The sequence below is a fragment of the Aedes albopictus genome, chromosome 2, assembly GCF_035046485.1.
Source record: "Aedes albopictus strain Foshan chromosome 2, AalbF5, whole genome shotgun sequence".
Classification (NCBI taxonomy): Eukaryota; Metazoa; Arthropoda; class Insecta; order Diptera; family Culicidae; genus Aedes; species Aedes albopictus.
In genome coordinates this window covers 320,377,598-320,393,898 of record NC_085137.1, presented here as the reverse complement: position 1 = coordinate 320,393,898, position 16,301 = coordinate 320,377,598, and the positions used below count along the sequence as shown (strand labels likewise).

The following is a 16,301-nucleotide window of genomic DNA, read 5'->3' as shown; positions in this document are numbered from 1 at the left end:
TCGTTAAGGCTGTTTTACCTCACACAAATCTGCCTTGAAAGGCCTAAATTAGCAATGGTTCTTAACAGCACTGATTTGCGTTGCGTAATAAACTTAAACATAAAAGACAGCAGTCTTAAGTTTGTAGAGATCAGTAAATCTATCTATCTATATATATAAAAATGAGTTTGACTTTCCTTTGATGCAACAAAAGTCACGAACGGCTGAACCGATCAGAATGAATCTTGCATGGTTAGATTCGTTTTCATGGTGGCTGTGTTTATATGTAAAAATAAGTTACGAAAATGAACTAAAACAATAAGAAAATTTAGAAAGTACTGATTTTTTTATGACCGGGGAAGAAAATCAATACGATCGAAATGAAACCAATCTAGAGTGCCATGTTGCAAGAGCTTAAGAACTGTCAAACCACCACAGCTTGGCAAGACAAAGTTTGCCGGGACAGCTAGTAAGTAAATAAATAAATAAATAAATAAATAAACCATTACAGCATTGTTTTCAGTTTTGATCAACTTTTTTGGGCTTTCTGGACACAGGTTTGAAAATTTGTGACAACTGCATAGCATAACCTATTATAATCAGACTTAAACATGGCTATGAACATCAATGTGCACTGCAGAACACTGTGCAGTTTGATGAAAAAGTTCTGTTAAAAACTATCCTCAAGTGGTAATTTATGAAATTGCAGAAAATGTTGTACTCATCTCGGTGCAGAACTTGATTTTTACAGCACTCATAGTAATTATCCAACTCGGCAAGCCACGTTGGATAAATGTACGGTTCGTGCTGTAATAGTAGTTTACGCAACAAGGTGCAGAATGACGATTTTTACAGCACGAGTCGTACATTTATCCAACGAGGCTTGCCGAGTTGGATAATTGTTTATTGTTTATTGTTTATTTATTTGTAATTCAACGGACTATTCTTGTCTTATTGAATATCTTAATACTATAATTAATATCATCGAATACATACTAATCACATTTCAGGCAATTACAATAGTTCGTTTTTACTGTTTCAATCATCAAATTTTAACAAACATATACCAACGTAACAAACTAGCATGACTTAACACATCAACTCAATACGTACAATAGTTATTTATGTAACGAGTTGCACAAAGTTGATTTTTTCAGCACGAGTCGTACATTTATCCAACGAGGCTTGCCGAGTTGGATAAATACGAAGAGTGCTGAAAAAATCGAGTTTTGCAACGAGTTCCATACAAAATTTTATGCAATGATTTTTTCATTATACAACTCATTTGAGTTGCATAATGTTCATTATGCAACTCAAATGAGTTGCATAATGAACATTATGCAACTATTTTTCATTATGCAACTCATTTCAGTTGCATAATGAACCGGTACGGAAAAGTAAGTCATTATGATACTGAAATGAGTAGTATAAAAAAGAAATTATAATACTGGATTGCATAATAGTAGTTTACGCAACAAGGTGCAGAATGAAGATTTTTACAGCACGAGTCGTACATTTATCCAACGAGGCTTGCCGAGTTGGATAATTACGACGAGTGCTGGAAAAATCGAGTTCTGCACCGAGTTGCGTACAACGTTTTTTGCAATTTCATAAATTACCGCTTGAGGATAGTTTTTAACAAAATTTTTCATCAAACTGTACACTGATGCTCATAGCCATGTTTAAGAAAATCTGATCATAACAGGTTATACTGTGCATTTGTCACATTTTTTTCAGAGCTGCGTCCAGAAATCACCAAGAAGTTGGTCAAAACTGAAAACAGTGCTGTAATGGTTCATTACGCAACGCAAATCAGTGCTGTAATGAACCATTACAGCACTGCTAATTTGGTGTGGGAAAGTAGGCCTTTTCCTGTCAGATTTGCGTGAGGTAAAACAGCCTATTACGATGAGAAATTGCAAAAATAATATTAACAGCATCCTTATAATCAACAATCATTTCCACAAGCACCACGCTTTGCGCAACACAAAAAAAACTAACATTTTAAAATAGTTAAACTGGGCTCCATGTTTCATTCTGTTTCTCAATGAATTCTCTAAATTTTACATTTTTCGGCCTTTTGCTTGGATCCATTGCACGAGTTTTCCATTGTTTATTAAAAGCAACTTTGAACGATTCATTTCATTTCATTTCATTTATTTAGTTAACATCAAATTCATGATAATACTGAATCAACAATTTGCCGCCATAATACTCGATTTGCAGCTGCAGCTCTCCAACCTCGGTCACGCCCAACACTCGCCAGATCACGCTCCACTTGGTCCGCCCATCGTGCTCTCTGCGCTCCACGCCTTCTTGTACCAACCGGATGGTTAGCAAACACCAACTTTGCAGGGTTGTTGTCCGGCATTCTTGCAACATGCCCTGCCCACCGTATCCTTCCGGCTTTGGCCACCTTCTGGATGCTGGGTTCGCCGTAAAGTGCAGCGAGCTCGTGGTTCATCCTTCTCCGCCACACACCGTTCTCCTGCACGCCGCCAAAGATCGTTCTTAGCACCCGTCGCTCGAAAACTCCGAGTGCTTGCAGGTCCTCCTCGAGCATCGTCCATGTCTCGTGTCCGTAGAGAACCACCGGTCTTATTAACGTCTTGTACATGGTACATTTGGTGCGGGGGTGAATCTTTTTTGACCGCAGTTTCTTCTGGAGCCCATAGTAGGCACGACTTCCACTGATGATGCGCCTTCGTATTTCACGGCTCACGTTATTGTCCGCCGTTAGCAAGGAACCGAGGTAGACGAATTCTTCTACCACCTCGAAAGTAGCCCCGTCTATCGTAACATTGCTGCCAAGGCTTGTCCTGTCTCGCTCAGTCTCACCTACCAGCATGTACTTTGTCTTAGCCGCATTCACCACCAGTCCGACCTTTGCTGCTTCACGTTTCAGGCGGGTGTACTGTTCTGCCACCGTTCCAAATGTTCTAGCAATAATATCCATGTCATCCGCAAAACAGACAAATTGGCTGGATTTCGTGAAGATCGTACCCCGGCTGTTGAGCCCGGCTCGTCGCATAACACCTTCCAGGGCGATGTTGAATAGTAGGCAGGAAAGTCCATCACCTTGTCGTAGTCCCCGTCGAGATTCGAATGAACTGGATAGTTCACCCGAAATCCTTACGCTGTTCTGCACACCGTCCATCGTTGCTCTTATCAGTCTAGTCAGCTTCCTGGGAAAGCTGTTCTCGTCCATAATTTTCCATAGCTCTGTGCGGTCGATACTGTCGTATGCCGCTTTGAAGTCGATGAACAGGTGATGCGTTGGGACCTGGTATTCACGGCATTTCTGGAGGATTTGCCGTACGGTGAAGATCTGGTCCGTTGTCGACCGGCCGTCGATGAAACCGGCTTGGTAACTTCCCACGAACTCATTTACTTTAGGTGAAAGACGACGGAAGATGATCTGGGATAGCACTTTGTAGGCGGCATTCAAAATGGTGATCGCTCGAAAGTTCTCACACATTAACTTGTCGCCTTTCTTATGGACGGGACAGATTATCCCTTCCTTCCACTCCTCCGGTAGCTGTTCGGTTTCCCAGATCTTGACTACTAACTGGTGCAGACAGGTGGCCAACTTTTCCGGGCCCATCTTGATGAGTTCTGCTGCGATACCGTCCTTACCAGCCGCTTTGTTGTTTTTGAGCTGGTGGATGGCATCCTTAACTTCCCTCAGCGTGGGAGTTGGTTCGTTCCCGTCCTCTGCTGCACCAACATAATCATTTCCTCCGCTGCCTTGGTCCTCCGTGCCTACATTCTCTTCGCCATTCAGGTGCTCGTCAAAGTGCTGCTTCCACCTTTCGATCACCTCACGTTTGTCCGTCAGGAGGCTCCCGTCCTTATCTCTGCAGATTTCGGCTTGCGGCACGTAGCCTTTGCGGGATGCGTTAAGCTTCTGATAGAACTTACGTGTTTCCTGTGAACGGCACAGCAGTTCCATTTCCTCACACTCCGCTTCTTCCAGGCGGCGCTTTTTCTCCCGGAAGAGACGCGTCTGCTGCTTCCGCTTCTGTCTGTATCGCTCCACATTCTGTCGGGTTCCATGCTGCAGCATTACCGCCCGCGCTGCATCCTTCCCCTCCAGAACCGCTCTACACTCCTCGTCGAACCAATTGTTTCGTCGACTCCGTTCTACGTACCCGATGGTGCTCTCGGCTGCGTTGTTGATGGCTGCTTTGACTGTACTCCAGCAGTCCTCTAGAGGGGCCACATCGAGCACACCCTCGTCCGGCAACGCTGCCTCGAGATTCTGCGCGTATGCTTTGAACGATATGAAGTCTGATTTCATGCGATGCTTCCATTTCGATGTTAGTTTGATTACCTCGATGCGTTCGGGTTCGGGAGTGCAAAGCGCGCGAGAAACCATCACACGAATATCCCGTTCAGTAGCGCACTCATTTATATTTGTGATGAATAACGTGAAGTTATCATCGTCGTGGTCGTCTGTGCGGTGTCTCTCATCACTTTCCGTATTAGAAACACACGCATCTGTTCCTGTGAATAGCTTGTACGATGAGATGAGCGTCGAATGGAAAAGAGCCAAATCGTTCGACGATGTCGTTGGGGCAAGCTTCGAGAGCGCTTCTACAATACCCGCAACAGTTGTTTTCAGCTCTATTATTTCTTCTTCCAACGGTTTTGCGCTCGTTGGACTTCTTGTAGGTACAGACGTAACGTTGTCTCTTGCTCTCCGGAAACTTTCCATACATGTATCGCACATCCAAATTATATTCAACGAAAGGGCGCTCAAATCTTCGTCGCTGAGTCCAACACAGGCAGCGTGGTAGAAACCCGCGCAATCTCCTTCGCAAACAGTGTACAGATTTGTTGTTGCATCGACATTCTGGGAGCATTTTTTGCACGTTCTTTCTCTTCCCATTGTAGAGCAATGGAAGTTAATGCACTAGATGTGAATCGGAATACTGTCGTTTAACCGGGTTTGACATAAGCTTTTTGATTCACAAAAACTGAATTTGCAAAGCTATGACAGAGCACAATTGTACGAACGGCACGGAACTATTTAAACATAAATGCAACGACCGACAAATATCAATCAATTACGGAGCGACTTCAGCGACGTGGCGAACGGTACCAGTGCACAACAACAACAACAATTACGACGAGTGCTGGAAAAATCGAGTTCTGCACCGAGTTGCGTACAACGTTTTTTGCAATTTCATAAATTACCCTTGAGGATAGTTTTTAACAAAACTTTTTCATCAAACTGCACACTGATGTTCATAGCCATGTTTAAGAAAATCTGAACTTAACAGGTTATACTGTGCAGTTGTCACAATTTTTCAAAACTGCATCCACAAAGCATCAAGAAGTTAACCAAAACTGAAAATAGTGCTGTAATGGTTCATTACGCAACGCAAATCAGTGCTGTAATGAACCATTACAGCACTGTTTATTTGGTGCGGGAAATTAGGCCTTTTCCTGTCAGACTTGCATGAGGTAAAACAGCCTATTACGATGAGAAATTGCAAAAAAAAAAATATTCTGCATCTTTCTGCACCTATTTGAGTCCAAACCTGTTATTTCTGATCACTTGTAATGATTCTGATCTTCAAAGAACAAAAATGAACAAAAGTGTAGGAAAAAGCTAAACTTTCCCCTCTTTCCAATTTATCTTGCAGGTAACCCAGACACACTGATTTGTGGCAATTGTCGGGAAATGTTCACGGATTTGACCGAGCTGCTGGATCACAAGAAATCCTACTGCAAGCTTCGGTTTACCTGCAAGTGCGTTTCTCCCCTAACCGTCAACAAAACCAGTGAGTATAGATATCGCATCGCATCTGGATTTCATCAAAAACCTGAAACCCGTCCTTGACTTCACAGAAACCAATCCCCCATCAGCGAAACTGCTCTGCGTGGCGTGCAAAGATTCCTTTTCCAACCCGTGGGATTTGATGGTGCATGCCCAGGCGGCGCACATGGTGAACATCTACGAACTGGGCGACTCTTCCGACGAAGATAAAGCTTCTTCCATGAGTTCGGATTCCCTGGCAGATCCCTGTGCCACCGAATCCAGCTCCTCCAAGCGATTGACCAACGGTAGCGATAAGAGCGCAGAAACCAACGGAGTGCATCCTGAAGAGGCCAGAGACCATCATGTGAAGGACAAGTCACCGGAGGAGAACAAGGTAAGTGACCGAGAAATCTCCGCGTGCAAACAGATTAATCGCGACAGAAAAATCTTGAAATGCTTGTTCACCGGTAGTGGAACAAGCAGCTACTTACGCAGTCATGCTCCGGGAAACACAGAGCAACCTTTTTTTTTCTTTTGGGATTGGAACCGCTGCTGCTGCTGAGAGCACTGTATGTTTTGTGTGAAAACGGCGCACTGGGAAATGAAAAGTTTCCCTTTGATTTATTCACATGAAAAGTTTTCGCACACGACTGCTGCGAGAGCGCCTGAGACGACGACGACGACGACGATTCCCATTCTCCCAGGGGAAGATGAAAAAGTGAAAATCTGCCATCTGTTGTTGGTTTGTAAAAGATTTTCCCTTTAAGATAAGCCAGTCCGGACCAACTGTTGAAACTCCCCACGAATCCAACTTGTTTGATCCGAACGAGGTGGAAAAATTCTCGATGAGAAAGTTTGCGGAACCGTTTTCTCCGTTCGCATCGGTTGAACTACCATACGGTCTCGTTGGAAGGTATTGAATGGAAAATCGTTTGTTTTTCTCGTTGAGCATGTTGCCAAAGTTAAAACAAAATTTTAAAGCTACTTGTTTTTACGATGCCTTGGGCAATTAGATCAATTAATTGAAAACATCGACAAAATCGACTGCATTTTCATGTTTAAAACAATGTTTTATAGATTGTCTTTAAAGACTTCATTGGACAAAGCACTCTACTAAATTTGTCATAACGGCTATTGGAAAAACGGTCGTTTGACATTTTTCTAAGATTTGAACATTTAATTGCGGAATTCTTTCTTGAGAATCTTCCCGGACTCCGGAATTCCAATCGATTTCTTCTGGGATTTTTACTTGGATCATACAGAATTTCTGTAGATGTTTTCCCAGCATTGCTCCCAGAGTTCCCGTGGGTTTCTACCAGGATCTATCCCGAGATCTCCACAAGAGTTTTTTCTCAGGATTTACCGCAGATGTTGTCATGAAATTTATGTTAGAGTTGCTCTCGGGATTCCTCTTAAAGGAGTTATTCCTAGGGTTTCTAGTGATGCTCCTTGAAAGGTTTTATGGAGCTTTTCACAAATTTTCTGCAGGAATTCCTTCCGGGATTTCTCCTAAAGTTTCTCTTGTTATTTCTTCAAGAAATTCTCGATAGCTTTCTTCTAGAGTCTTCCCTTGAATTTCTACAAATGTTTCAGCCGGTATATTTCCCAAAGGTTTTTGCGGGAGAGGAATCCAACGAGAAACTCTGGAAGAAAGTCCGAGAGCTACAGGGGATACCAAAATAACTGGGACAAGTAAAATTTTCACTTTTCAAAAAATGTTCAACTAGCTGTTACTTTTCGAAAAGGGCATCAACTATTCTCAAATTTTGACTGTAAGTTCATCAACTAGTTGTGTATAAGTGGTCAAAATTTGGAAAAGATCGGGCTATTCTACAGAATGTTATAATGTTTCTAGAAAAAGGTATAATTATTCGATAGCCAACTTTGAGCTGTTATATCTCCGAATTCAATGAACCGAATGCAATGAAATTTTAATCATTTTTGGACTTATATAATGAGCTATTGAAAACCTTTGACTAAACTTAAAATTCTTTACACGAAAGAAAATTATAACGGTTAGATTAATTTTCTAATATAACACCAATTTATCCAAAACATCATCATCGTTTCAAAATTCGAGATAGTAATTATAGTTCATTAAAATTCCCTCTAACTGACTTGAATATATTTATGTTTCAAAGGAAAGCAACCAAATAGCCGGCATTAAATTGAAAAGTAATGGGATGCATATGAAAAATAGATAAATTTACTAAAAAACATAGAATACATGAAATCGCTATAATTTTTTTCTTTTTAATTATTTCAAATTAGGTCAACTGTTTTTCATAGTTCGTTATATTAATCATAAATGATCAAAATTTCATTGCATTCGGTTCATTGAATCCGGAGAGGTAACAGCTCAAAGTTGGCTTTCGAATAATGATACCGTTTTTTAGAATCTTCATAACTTCGTGTAGAATGGCCCGATCTTTTCCAAATTTTGACCACTGATACACAACTAGTTGATGAACTTACAGTCAAAATTTGAGAATATTTGGTACTCCTTTCAAAAAGTTACAGCGAGTTGAAAATTTTACCTGTCCCAGTTATTTTGAGTATCCGCTGTACATACTCTAGCAGAAATCCTGTGGAAAACCTCCAAAAACTTAGAATCGTGAGAAATCTCGGAATGAGCTACATATGGAAGCAAATTAATATTAACCTCTAGAAATACTTGGGAAAACGGGGAAAAGCCAGAAAAGAAAAACCTTTGTTAATTTCAAGAAAAAACTCTGTGAGAAACTGGATATGAACTTAGGAGGAATTCAGGAAGGATTTGAAGGAAGAATCATGGGTAGAATTTCGGAATCTCAACACTACGACACCACCAGCAATCCAAGTTCATTTTAAAAACTGTCTGTGGAATTACTGTTTGAACTCCTAAATGTTTTTTCCTAATTTTTTAGAGTACATCTTTGAATGTCATTGTAGGAAAAGATGTTGAAGCAATTTACTGCAATTAAGCCAAAAGAACTTTGGGAAACATTTAGGAATATTTTTTATTTTTTATTGTATTCGAAAGAGTTTTGTTGAACAGTTCTTGAAAGGATTCAGCAACTTGGTGAAATCTCTTAGATAATAAATCTTGCGCATTTTTCCTTAAAATTTGAACTTATGTTTTGAGGATATTTGTGTATAGGTTTTGAGAAATATATAATTTTATAAAATTTGGGCTAATTTTTGAATTGTTAAAATTTAAAATTTTCCTCTGGAAAAACCTGGAAAACTCAGGCAATTTTATTTTGCTTTATGAGTAGACACTAAGGTGGATCACACTTATATGAAAAACAAAAATTTCGAAAAAGTTCAAGTCTCACCTCCTGAATCAGTTGTTTTGGACTCCCAGAATCTAGGTTCAAAATTTGAGCAAAATCGATCAAGCCTAAGGGGGCGCTCAAAACGCTTGAAGTTTGTATGGGAAAACTTGGCCAAATGTTTGCAGAAATTTTAAGTTTTCGAATTTTGCCGCTAGGTGGCGCTGTAATTGTTCAATAATCAAATCCTTTGGTGTTATTGTAGGTGATTATATGCCAAACAACTTTGTCGAAGACCGCAAAGTGATCTAAGGTCTGTGAAAAAAGTTATACCCTAGGTAAAGTGAGGATAAACTTTATTGATGTTTTTTCTAATACATGTAAAAGGAATAACATCAATAATGAAATCCAAATACTTTGCCTCACTTTGCCTAGGGTATAACTTTTTTCACAGCCGTCGGATCACTTCGCGGTCTTGGACAAAGTTTTTTGATATATAGTCACCATCAATAAACCCAAAGGGTTTATTTATTGAACGCTTACAGCGCTACCTAGCGGCAAAATTTGAAAACATAAAATTTCTGCATACATTTGGTCAAGTTTTCCCATACAAACTTCAAGCGCTTTGAGCGCCCCCTTAGGCTTAATCGATTTTTCCAAAAGAACTGATTTAGGAGGTAAGACTTGGCATTTTTCGAAATTTTTGTTTTTCATTTAAGTGTGGGCCACCCTAGTAGACACCCTGATTTAGTCAAATGACGTTACGCCAAACGGCACAAAGTTTGTTAACTAGATAAAAATAGTGTTCCCAATATGTATTAGTGGATATCAATCTAAAATATTTTAACTTCAAGGGAGCTATTACCAACCCAATGTTTTTGTTGATTACATTAATTTTGTCACCAGCATCTCAAGAGAATCCTTGAACTTAATTCAATATGTATTCAGACTATCCAATCATCAACTCTCGTACATTGAAGTGATCTTCTGTCAGCACCTTAGCAATTTACATAAAATTTTATGCAAAGCTCATAAAAATCATCACGGGTGTCAAGTTCCTTCCCATTAAAACTCAGCTTCGTTTCTGCAGGCCTCACCATAGCAAACAAGTCGGATTTCGCACCCCTCCACCCGCATAACGTCCGACCGAAAACGAATCCACTCTCGATAATCTTCTTCCTATCGGATTTAATGTCAGGAAGACGAATATGGCCAAGGGAAATGGTACATTCTTGCCCTTCGCCTTCCCCACTTGTCTCTACCCAAGTGGAGCCCGAACTGGTGAGACGGATCGAATCGAAGCAGCTCTCTAAAAGACAGATTGTGATGTCGGTAGTCTAGTCGGTCTACGGGCAACCGGCTGTTCACCGAAAATCCAAAAACATGTTCCACAGATTGCTGCTGGGATTATGCATTTACCACTTTCTGCTCTTAAGCTGCTGGTCGAATGGTCCTTACTGCTTGTATTTATAGACGGTGGTTGTAGGTACCTTCAAGCTTCCCGCCCGAGTATGATGCCACTTGGAAGAGTTTCCTGCTGGAAACGGTTTGAGTGGTTCGATAATATGTCCGTACAAGACGTCTTTATTCCGGAACAAGCATGTCGATTTAGTGCTTTTGGCGATTGAACTTGAAGTTCTCACTTTTTCCTGGTTTGAGTGAGGAAATTGTCGAAGTAGATTGAAATCAAGTGAATAGTATAATTAATTCCAATCATATTCTCAAATTTAACTAATCATGGTTTTTTCTTCATCAGTCTTCAGTTAGCCTAGTGGTTAAAGCAATGGATCTCGAATTCGGAGACGACGGGTTCGATTCCCGTTCTGGTTCTAATTCATGCAATGGCTGGCAAAGAAAGCCCTCCAATTAATAACTGTGGAAGTGCTCAAAGAACACTAAGTTGGAGAGAGGCGGGCCAAGTTCCAGTGGGAACGTAGAGCCATACAGAAGAAGAGAAGAAGGTTTTATGTATTTTTAAGCAATATCAATATTTAACCCAGGAGTGATCACGTCGTGTACTGATACAGGCACTATGAACAAAAAATAACAGCACGCTTATGGTACACAGTGTGAGCGTAGTATCGTTGAGGATGAAAAAAAATCGCGACTGCAAAACAAACATCTCTGATTTATTGATATGTTACGTCAAATTTCCTGAACATTCTGATAAAAATATTAAACCAGGGTACCCCGAGAACATGAAAACGTAAAGAAAACTTAAAAAAATGCATATTTTTAAACCCAAAACACAATTTTACCCCTTCAACGAGTTTTTCCTATAATCCTATAAAACTGTAATTCGATAGCTTTCAAACAAAAAAAAGAAGTTTAATATCGGTCAACTGTTATGTTTTTCTGATTTTTTTTTAGTTTTTATACCTGGATTTTTTAGTTCTATAACCTGATTTTTTTTTCACTTCAATAAAGATAATAATAATAAAAAAAAATCTTTTGGACCACTCCATCTGAAAATTGGTCACCCTAAAGACGAAATAAAAATACGGATCTAAATATTTACGAACAACTACGAACCCACCAAGTTTCACGACAATCGAAGTTTTTTTGTTCTTCAATCACTTAACCTAATTTACAGCTCTTTTGTCCACTAGGGCACTGCGTGAGCGATTCCAATTGGCACTTACACTTTGTACAGCGCCCTATTGTATTCTATTCTTATTCTACTATATCGAACTGGTTGCCTTTGCGATGCTGTCACTTTTCTACCCTATCCATGGTAGAATGATGAGCACGTGATGTGTGGCTCTTGTTCCTTTAGCCAGTCCGATTGGGGGTCCATTATGAGTTGCCGTTAATCAATATCCAGGTTTCCGGGTCCATTGGAGCATATATGCTCTGAAGAGGGTCAGGTGCCAGCCGCTTTCGGGAGGAAGGAGCAATTGACGAAAAATTGCAAGTGCCGGGGCTGGAATCGAACCCATGACCATCCACTTATCAAGTGAACGTGTAGCCACTACGCTACGGGCTCGGCACACAATCGGAGTTGCACTATATCGTTTTTCTATGGAATAGCTGTTATGCATACACCTCTAAAGAACAGCCAATTTCTGAAAGAAGTAAAAAATCTGATCATAATTCATAATTCTACCTGAGAATTTATCTACTATACAGTTTCTAATAACTATTTCAGCTTTTTTAATGAGGAAAGCAAAATCAATATGCTTTTGAAATTCCAGTAAAAGTTTCTTTTTAAAAATTCTTAAAAAATCTCACTGGGGAGTGGACTTGGTGTGATGGTAAAATCATTTGACTATCACGCCGAGGACCTGGGATCGAATATTTTTCAAATGATATCGTGTCGGGCAGTGCCCCGTGATAAGCCAAATAGCTATGCTCAGAGATTTTTTATTAAGGTTTAATAGTTTGTCATTCAGAGTAATGAACAGTTTGGATTGTCTTGATGTTTTCGTAGCAATCCAGTTTGATTGTATCATTTGATCCTCCCATCGCTTTACTTCCATTTGTATTTCACATTTAGATGCACCACATAATGGTTCTGGGCCTATGAATTGAACTTCAGAGCCTTCTCTGGCAAGTATATCAGCTTTTTCATTACCTTCTATTCCACAGTGGCCTGGTACCCAGTACAGATTAAACTGGTTTTAAGCGGCCAACTGTTTCAGTAGTTCAATGCATTCTCACACCAGTTTAGACTGACATGTGAAAGATTTTAGTGCATTCAAAGCCGCCTGACTATCTGAAAATATGCAAATCCGTGTATACCTGTACTTCCTCTTAAGGCATACAGACTCACACTCCTTTGGTTGCCCAGACCGAGTCTTGTCCATTTGTGGCTCAGAATAGCTCTGGTCCTTTGGCGGCCCAAAACAATTCTGGGCCTTGAACGGCAAAGAACGATTTTGGTCCATTGGCGGCCCAGAGCGATTCTGATCCGTTGGTTTTCGATCATCTGTGTTACTGTTTAGAGTTTGGCTTTCGGAGACATGTACCTTCAACGAGTTTCCATGAATTCCGCTTGTTCCCGGGACACTACGATCTTGTTGTTTCCCAGTACTTACGAAATCTTCCGGCTCCTGGTCTGTGGTATCATCGCTCAAGCTAACTTTTCCATTGGAATCAGGTTTATACATACCCTTTTTCCGTAGAGTTGTCTGCCCAAACTTGTAATTAATTAGGAAATTACACGTTTTGAAATGTTGCATGGATGCCTCATCCACAGTGAAGTAGAGTAAGGTGGGGCAAAAGTTCGACCTTAGTTGATAATTCAACCTATTCAAAAAAATCGAAGCAGATATAAATAAATAAATACCGTGTGTTGATTCTACCATCCATCAGCTAAAATTTTGCTGAACAAAGTTACGCCAAATGTCTTTTCAATTTTGAGTTACAACACTTTTTGTATGTGTGTGTTTTATTCGAACTCTTGCCCCACCACTGGGGCAAAAGTTCGAATCTAGTGTTTGTGGAATTTCGCTAACCGTTGCACACTATTTTGACACTTTGGTAATAGGAATACCTGAAACCACTTAATATTTGATGTTAGAACTGGAATACACTTTAAAATTTTATTTAGATTTTACCCAAATCAGGGTTAAATTTACTACACCAAAAATTAGTAGTTTTCCGTCAAATTCAGATAAAACAACATATTTTTTCAACTTTTATCGAGTTTTCTCACTAATTCCATCACTCTTAGAGATAATATGTACATTTTGCGCAATTTTAGGTTTATACCTAAAGTTGCCACATGACTCGAACTTTTGCCCCACAATTCGAACTTTTGCCCCACTATGTGTAAAATACGATTTCCAAATCTTTTTTGCTAAAAGTTATACATGCTAGAGCATCTTCAAAATATGCCTAGTTACGCCCCAAAATAAAATATCGAATTCGATTTCATTAAAATTTCATTCCATGCGTTGGAAGGGCCATCGCATGTTACAATTTTTTGATCAAAAACCAACAACTTCTCGAAATATTGATCAATTTTCATAATTTTTTAAGTGAAAGACTCTTTCTCAAAAAGGGTTCGAACAACCTTGACACCCGAAAGAAATAATTTGAATTGAGTTCAAAAACTTCAAAAGAAACTCTTGCCCCACTCGAACTTTTGCCCCACTTTACTCTACCATTCAAAGCCGGGGCCCGTGGCGCAGTGGCTACACGTTCGCTTCATAAGCGGATGGTCATGGGTTCGATCCCAACCCCGATACTTCGTCAGTTGCTCTTCCCCCGAGAGCGGCTGGCACTTGACCCTCTTCTGAGCTCTCATAGCTCAAACGGACCCGGATAATTGGATATCGGCGAACGGCAACCCATAATGGACGACCCCCAATCGGACTGAAAAAGGAACAACAGCCACACATCATTCCATCATCGTGCTCATCATTCTACCAAGGACAGGATAGAAAAGTGAAAGCAGCACGAAGGCAAACCAGTTCGAATAAGAATATAATAGAATACATTTAGGAGCTGTACACAGTGTACAGGGGATGGCCAAAATGTTTGGGATAGGCAACTTTTTTTCTCTCACAAAAAATTCAACATGCTGTAACTTTTCATAGAGTGCATCAAACAATCTCAAATTTTGACTGTTTATCAACCTATTATATGTGCATCATTGGCACAAATTTGGGCTCGATTGATTAATGTTTCGCAAAGTTCGAATCGTTCGGGTAAAACACTATTTTTTAAACAACTCATTTTTGAGCTGTCATATCTCGAAGACCAGTAAACCGAATTGAATGAATTTTTTAACGTTTATCAGCAATTTATTGATACTTAATACGACGTTATAAAATGTAATATTTTCTCACGGCGAATTAAGTTATACTGGGTTGGAATTTTTACCCATATAGAGGAAAATAGGTCAAATTTACAATACCTCACAAAAAATTCTAAATGTGTTCTTCCATCAATCTCAATAGGCTCCAATATATCTGATTAGAGATAACTTAAGAACAGAAGTGGAAAATCTTTGTATATCAACAATAGAATTTATTGACAATGATGTAAAAATATTACATTTTTTTTGAGAAAAATCCAAAAATTGTCAATTCATGATAACTTTTTTCAACGTTCAAAAAGTACGTATGTTTAAATAGTTTGTGAAGCATTTGCATATTGTTAGTGCACGTTCAAAATTTCATTCAATTCGGTTCACTGGTTTCCGAGATATTACAGCTCAAAAATGAGTTGTCTAAAAAATAGTGTTTTACTCGAACGGTTCTAACTTTGCGCAACATTAATCAATCGAGCCCAAATTTGTACCAATGATGCACATATAATAGGTTGACAAACAGTCAAAATTTGAGATTTTTTGATGCACTCTATGAAAAGTTATACCATGTTGAACTTTTTTGTGAGAGAAAAAAAAGTTGCCTATCCCAAACATTTTGGCCATCCCCTGTAAGTGCAGCCGCCAATTGGAATCGCTCACGTAGTGCCCTAGTGGACGAAAGAGCTGTAAAAATAGGTTGAGTGGTTAAGAATTAAAAAAAAAAGTACCATTCAACGTGTTTCTCATAGAGAATGTTTCGTTGAATGATCCTGCATTTGTCTGTGGTCAGACCGTAATTTTGACTCTCGATGAAAATCCTGATAGTGTCATTGTCGTTGTTACGAAGGATTTGAGTTTGGTGAAACTGGCAGCACTGGCATAGTTTAGCATATACAACTGGGCAAAATATTGAAGGCAGTAGATAGCAGAAGTGAAAGTGTTGGGATGTTTGTGTCTGGGAGTAGCAGAAGAATACTATAATGTAAGTTATATTAAGGATTAAAATAAGTTTGAATCTGTAATGATAAATAAAATTCCAGCATTGAAGCTGACCAAAAAAGGCTGCTTTCAATATATATTCGTTCGCCCTGGACCCGCATTTCAACAAACTTCAATGATTATAAATAATCATCTGCCGATAGATCGCAATGGAGACTAGCATACTCAGGCTCAAACATTTGGATGAGCAAAGTTTGCTATGGCGAAAGCTGTACGACGATGAAGAACGACGTAATGAGGCAGAATATCAACGGGATTTGGCGGAAATTGATGAGGCGTACCGAAAAGCTGCAAAACAAATTGAGTTGGAATTTGCCGCCATGAAGGCTGAAATAATAAAACAGTTCATTGATGAAAATGCAGGTCCAAATACAACCAGTGATCCGAGCCCGATCACTGTCCCTAGCATATCAGTGGCTGTTTGCACTACTTCCCAACTCATAGCAGCGAACGCTCATCAACCAACTACACCACAAACGATAAGTCTAATTCGAAAACCTGTGGCTGCTGTTGATGCCACTGCACCTCGAGAGGCTAGACTCGA

At 39.7% G+C, this 16,301-nt stretch overlaps 1 protein-coding gene across 2 annotated transcripts in view; it reads left to right on the top strand.

Moving 5' to 3' along the window:
• The window catches only part of LOC109622194 (uncharacterized), a 302,271-nt gene that overhangs the window by 259,025 nt on the left and 26,945 nt on the right, over nt 1-16,301 (top strand). For both annotated transcript variants that reach the window (XM_062852346.1, XM_062852347.1), the window contains 2 exons: nt 5,631-5,768; nt 5,836-6,140. In XM_062852346.1, the coding sequence (XP_062708330.1) occupies nt 5,631-5,768; nt 5,836-6,140 (443 nt within the window). The remainder of the gene's footprint in view (nt 1-5,630; nt 5,769-5,835; nt 6,141-16,301) is intronic.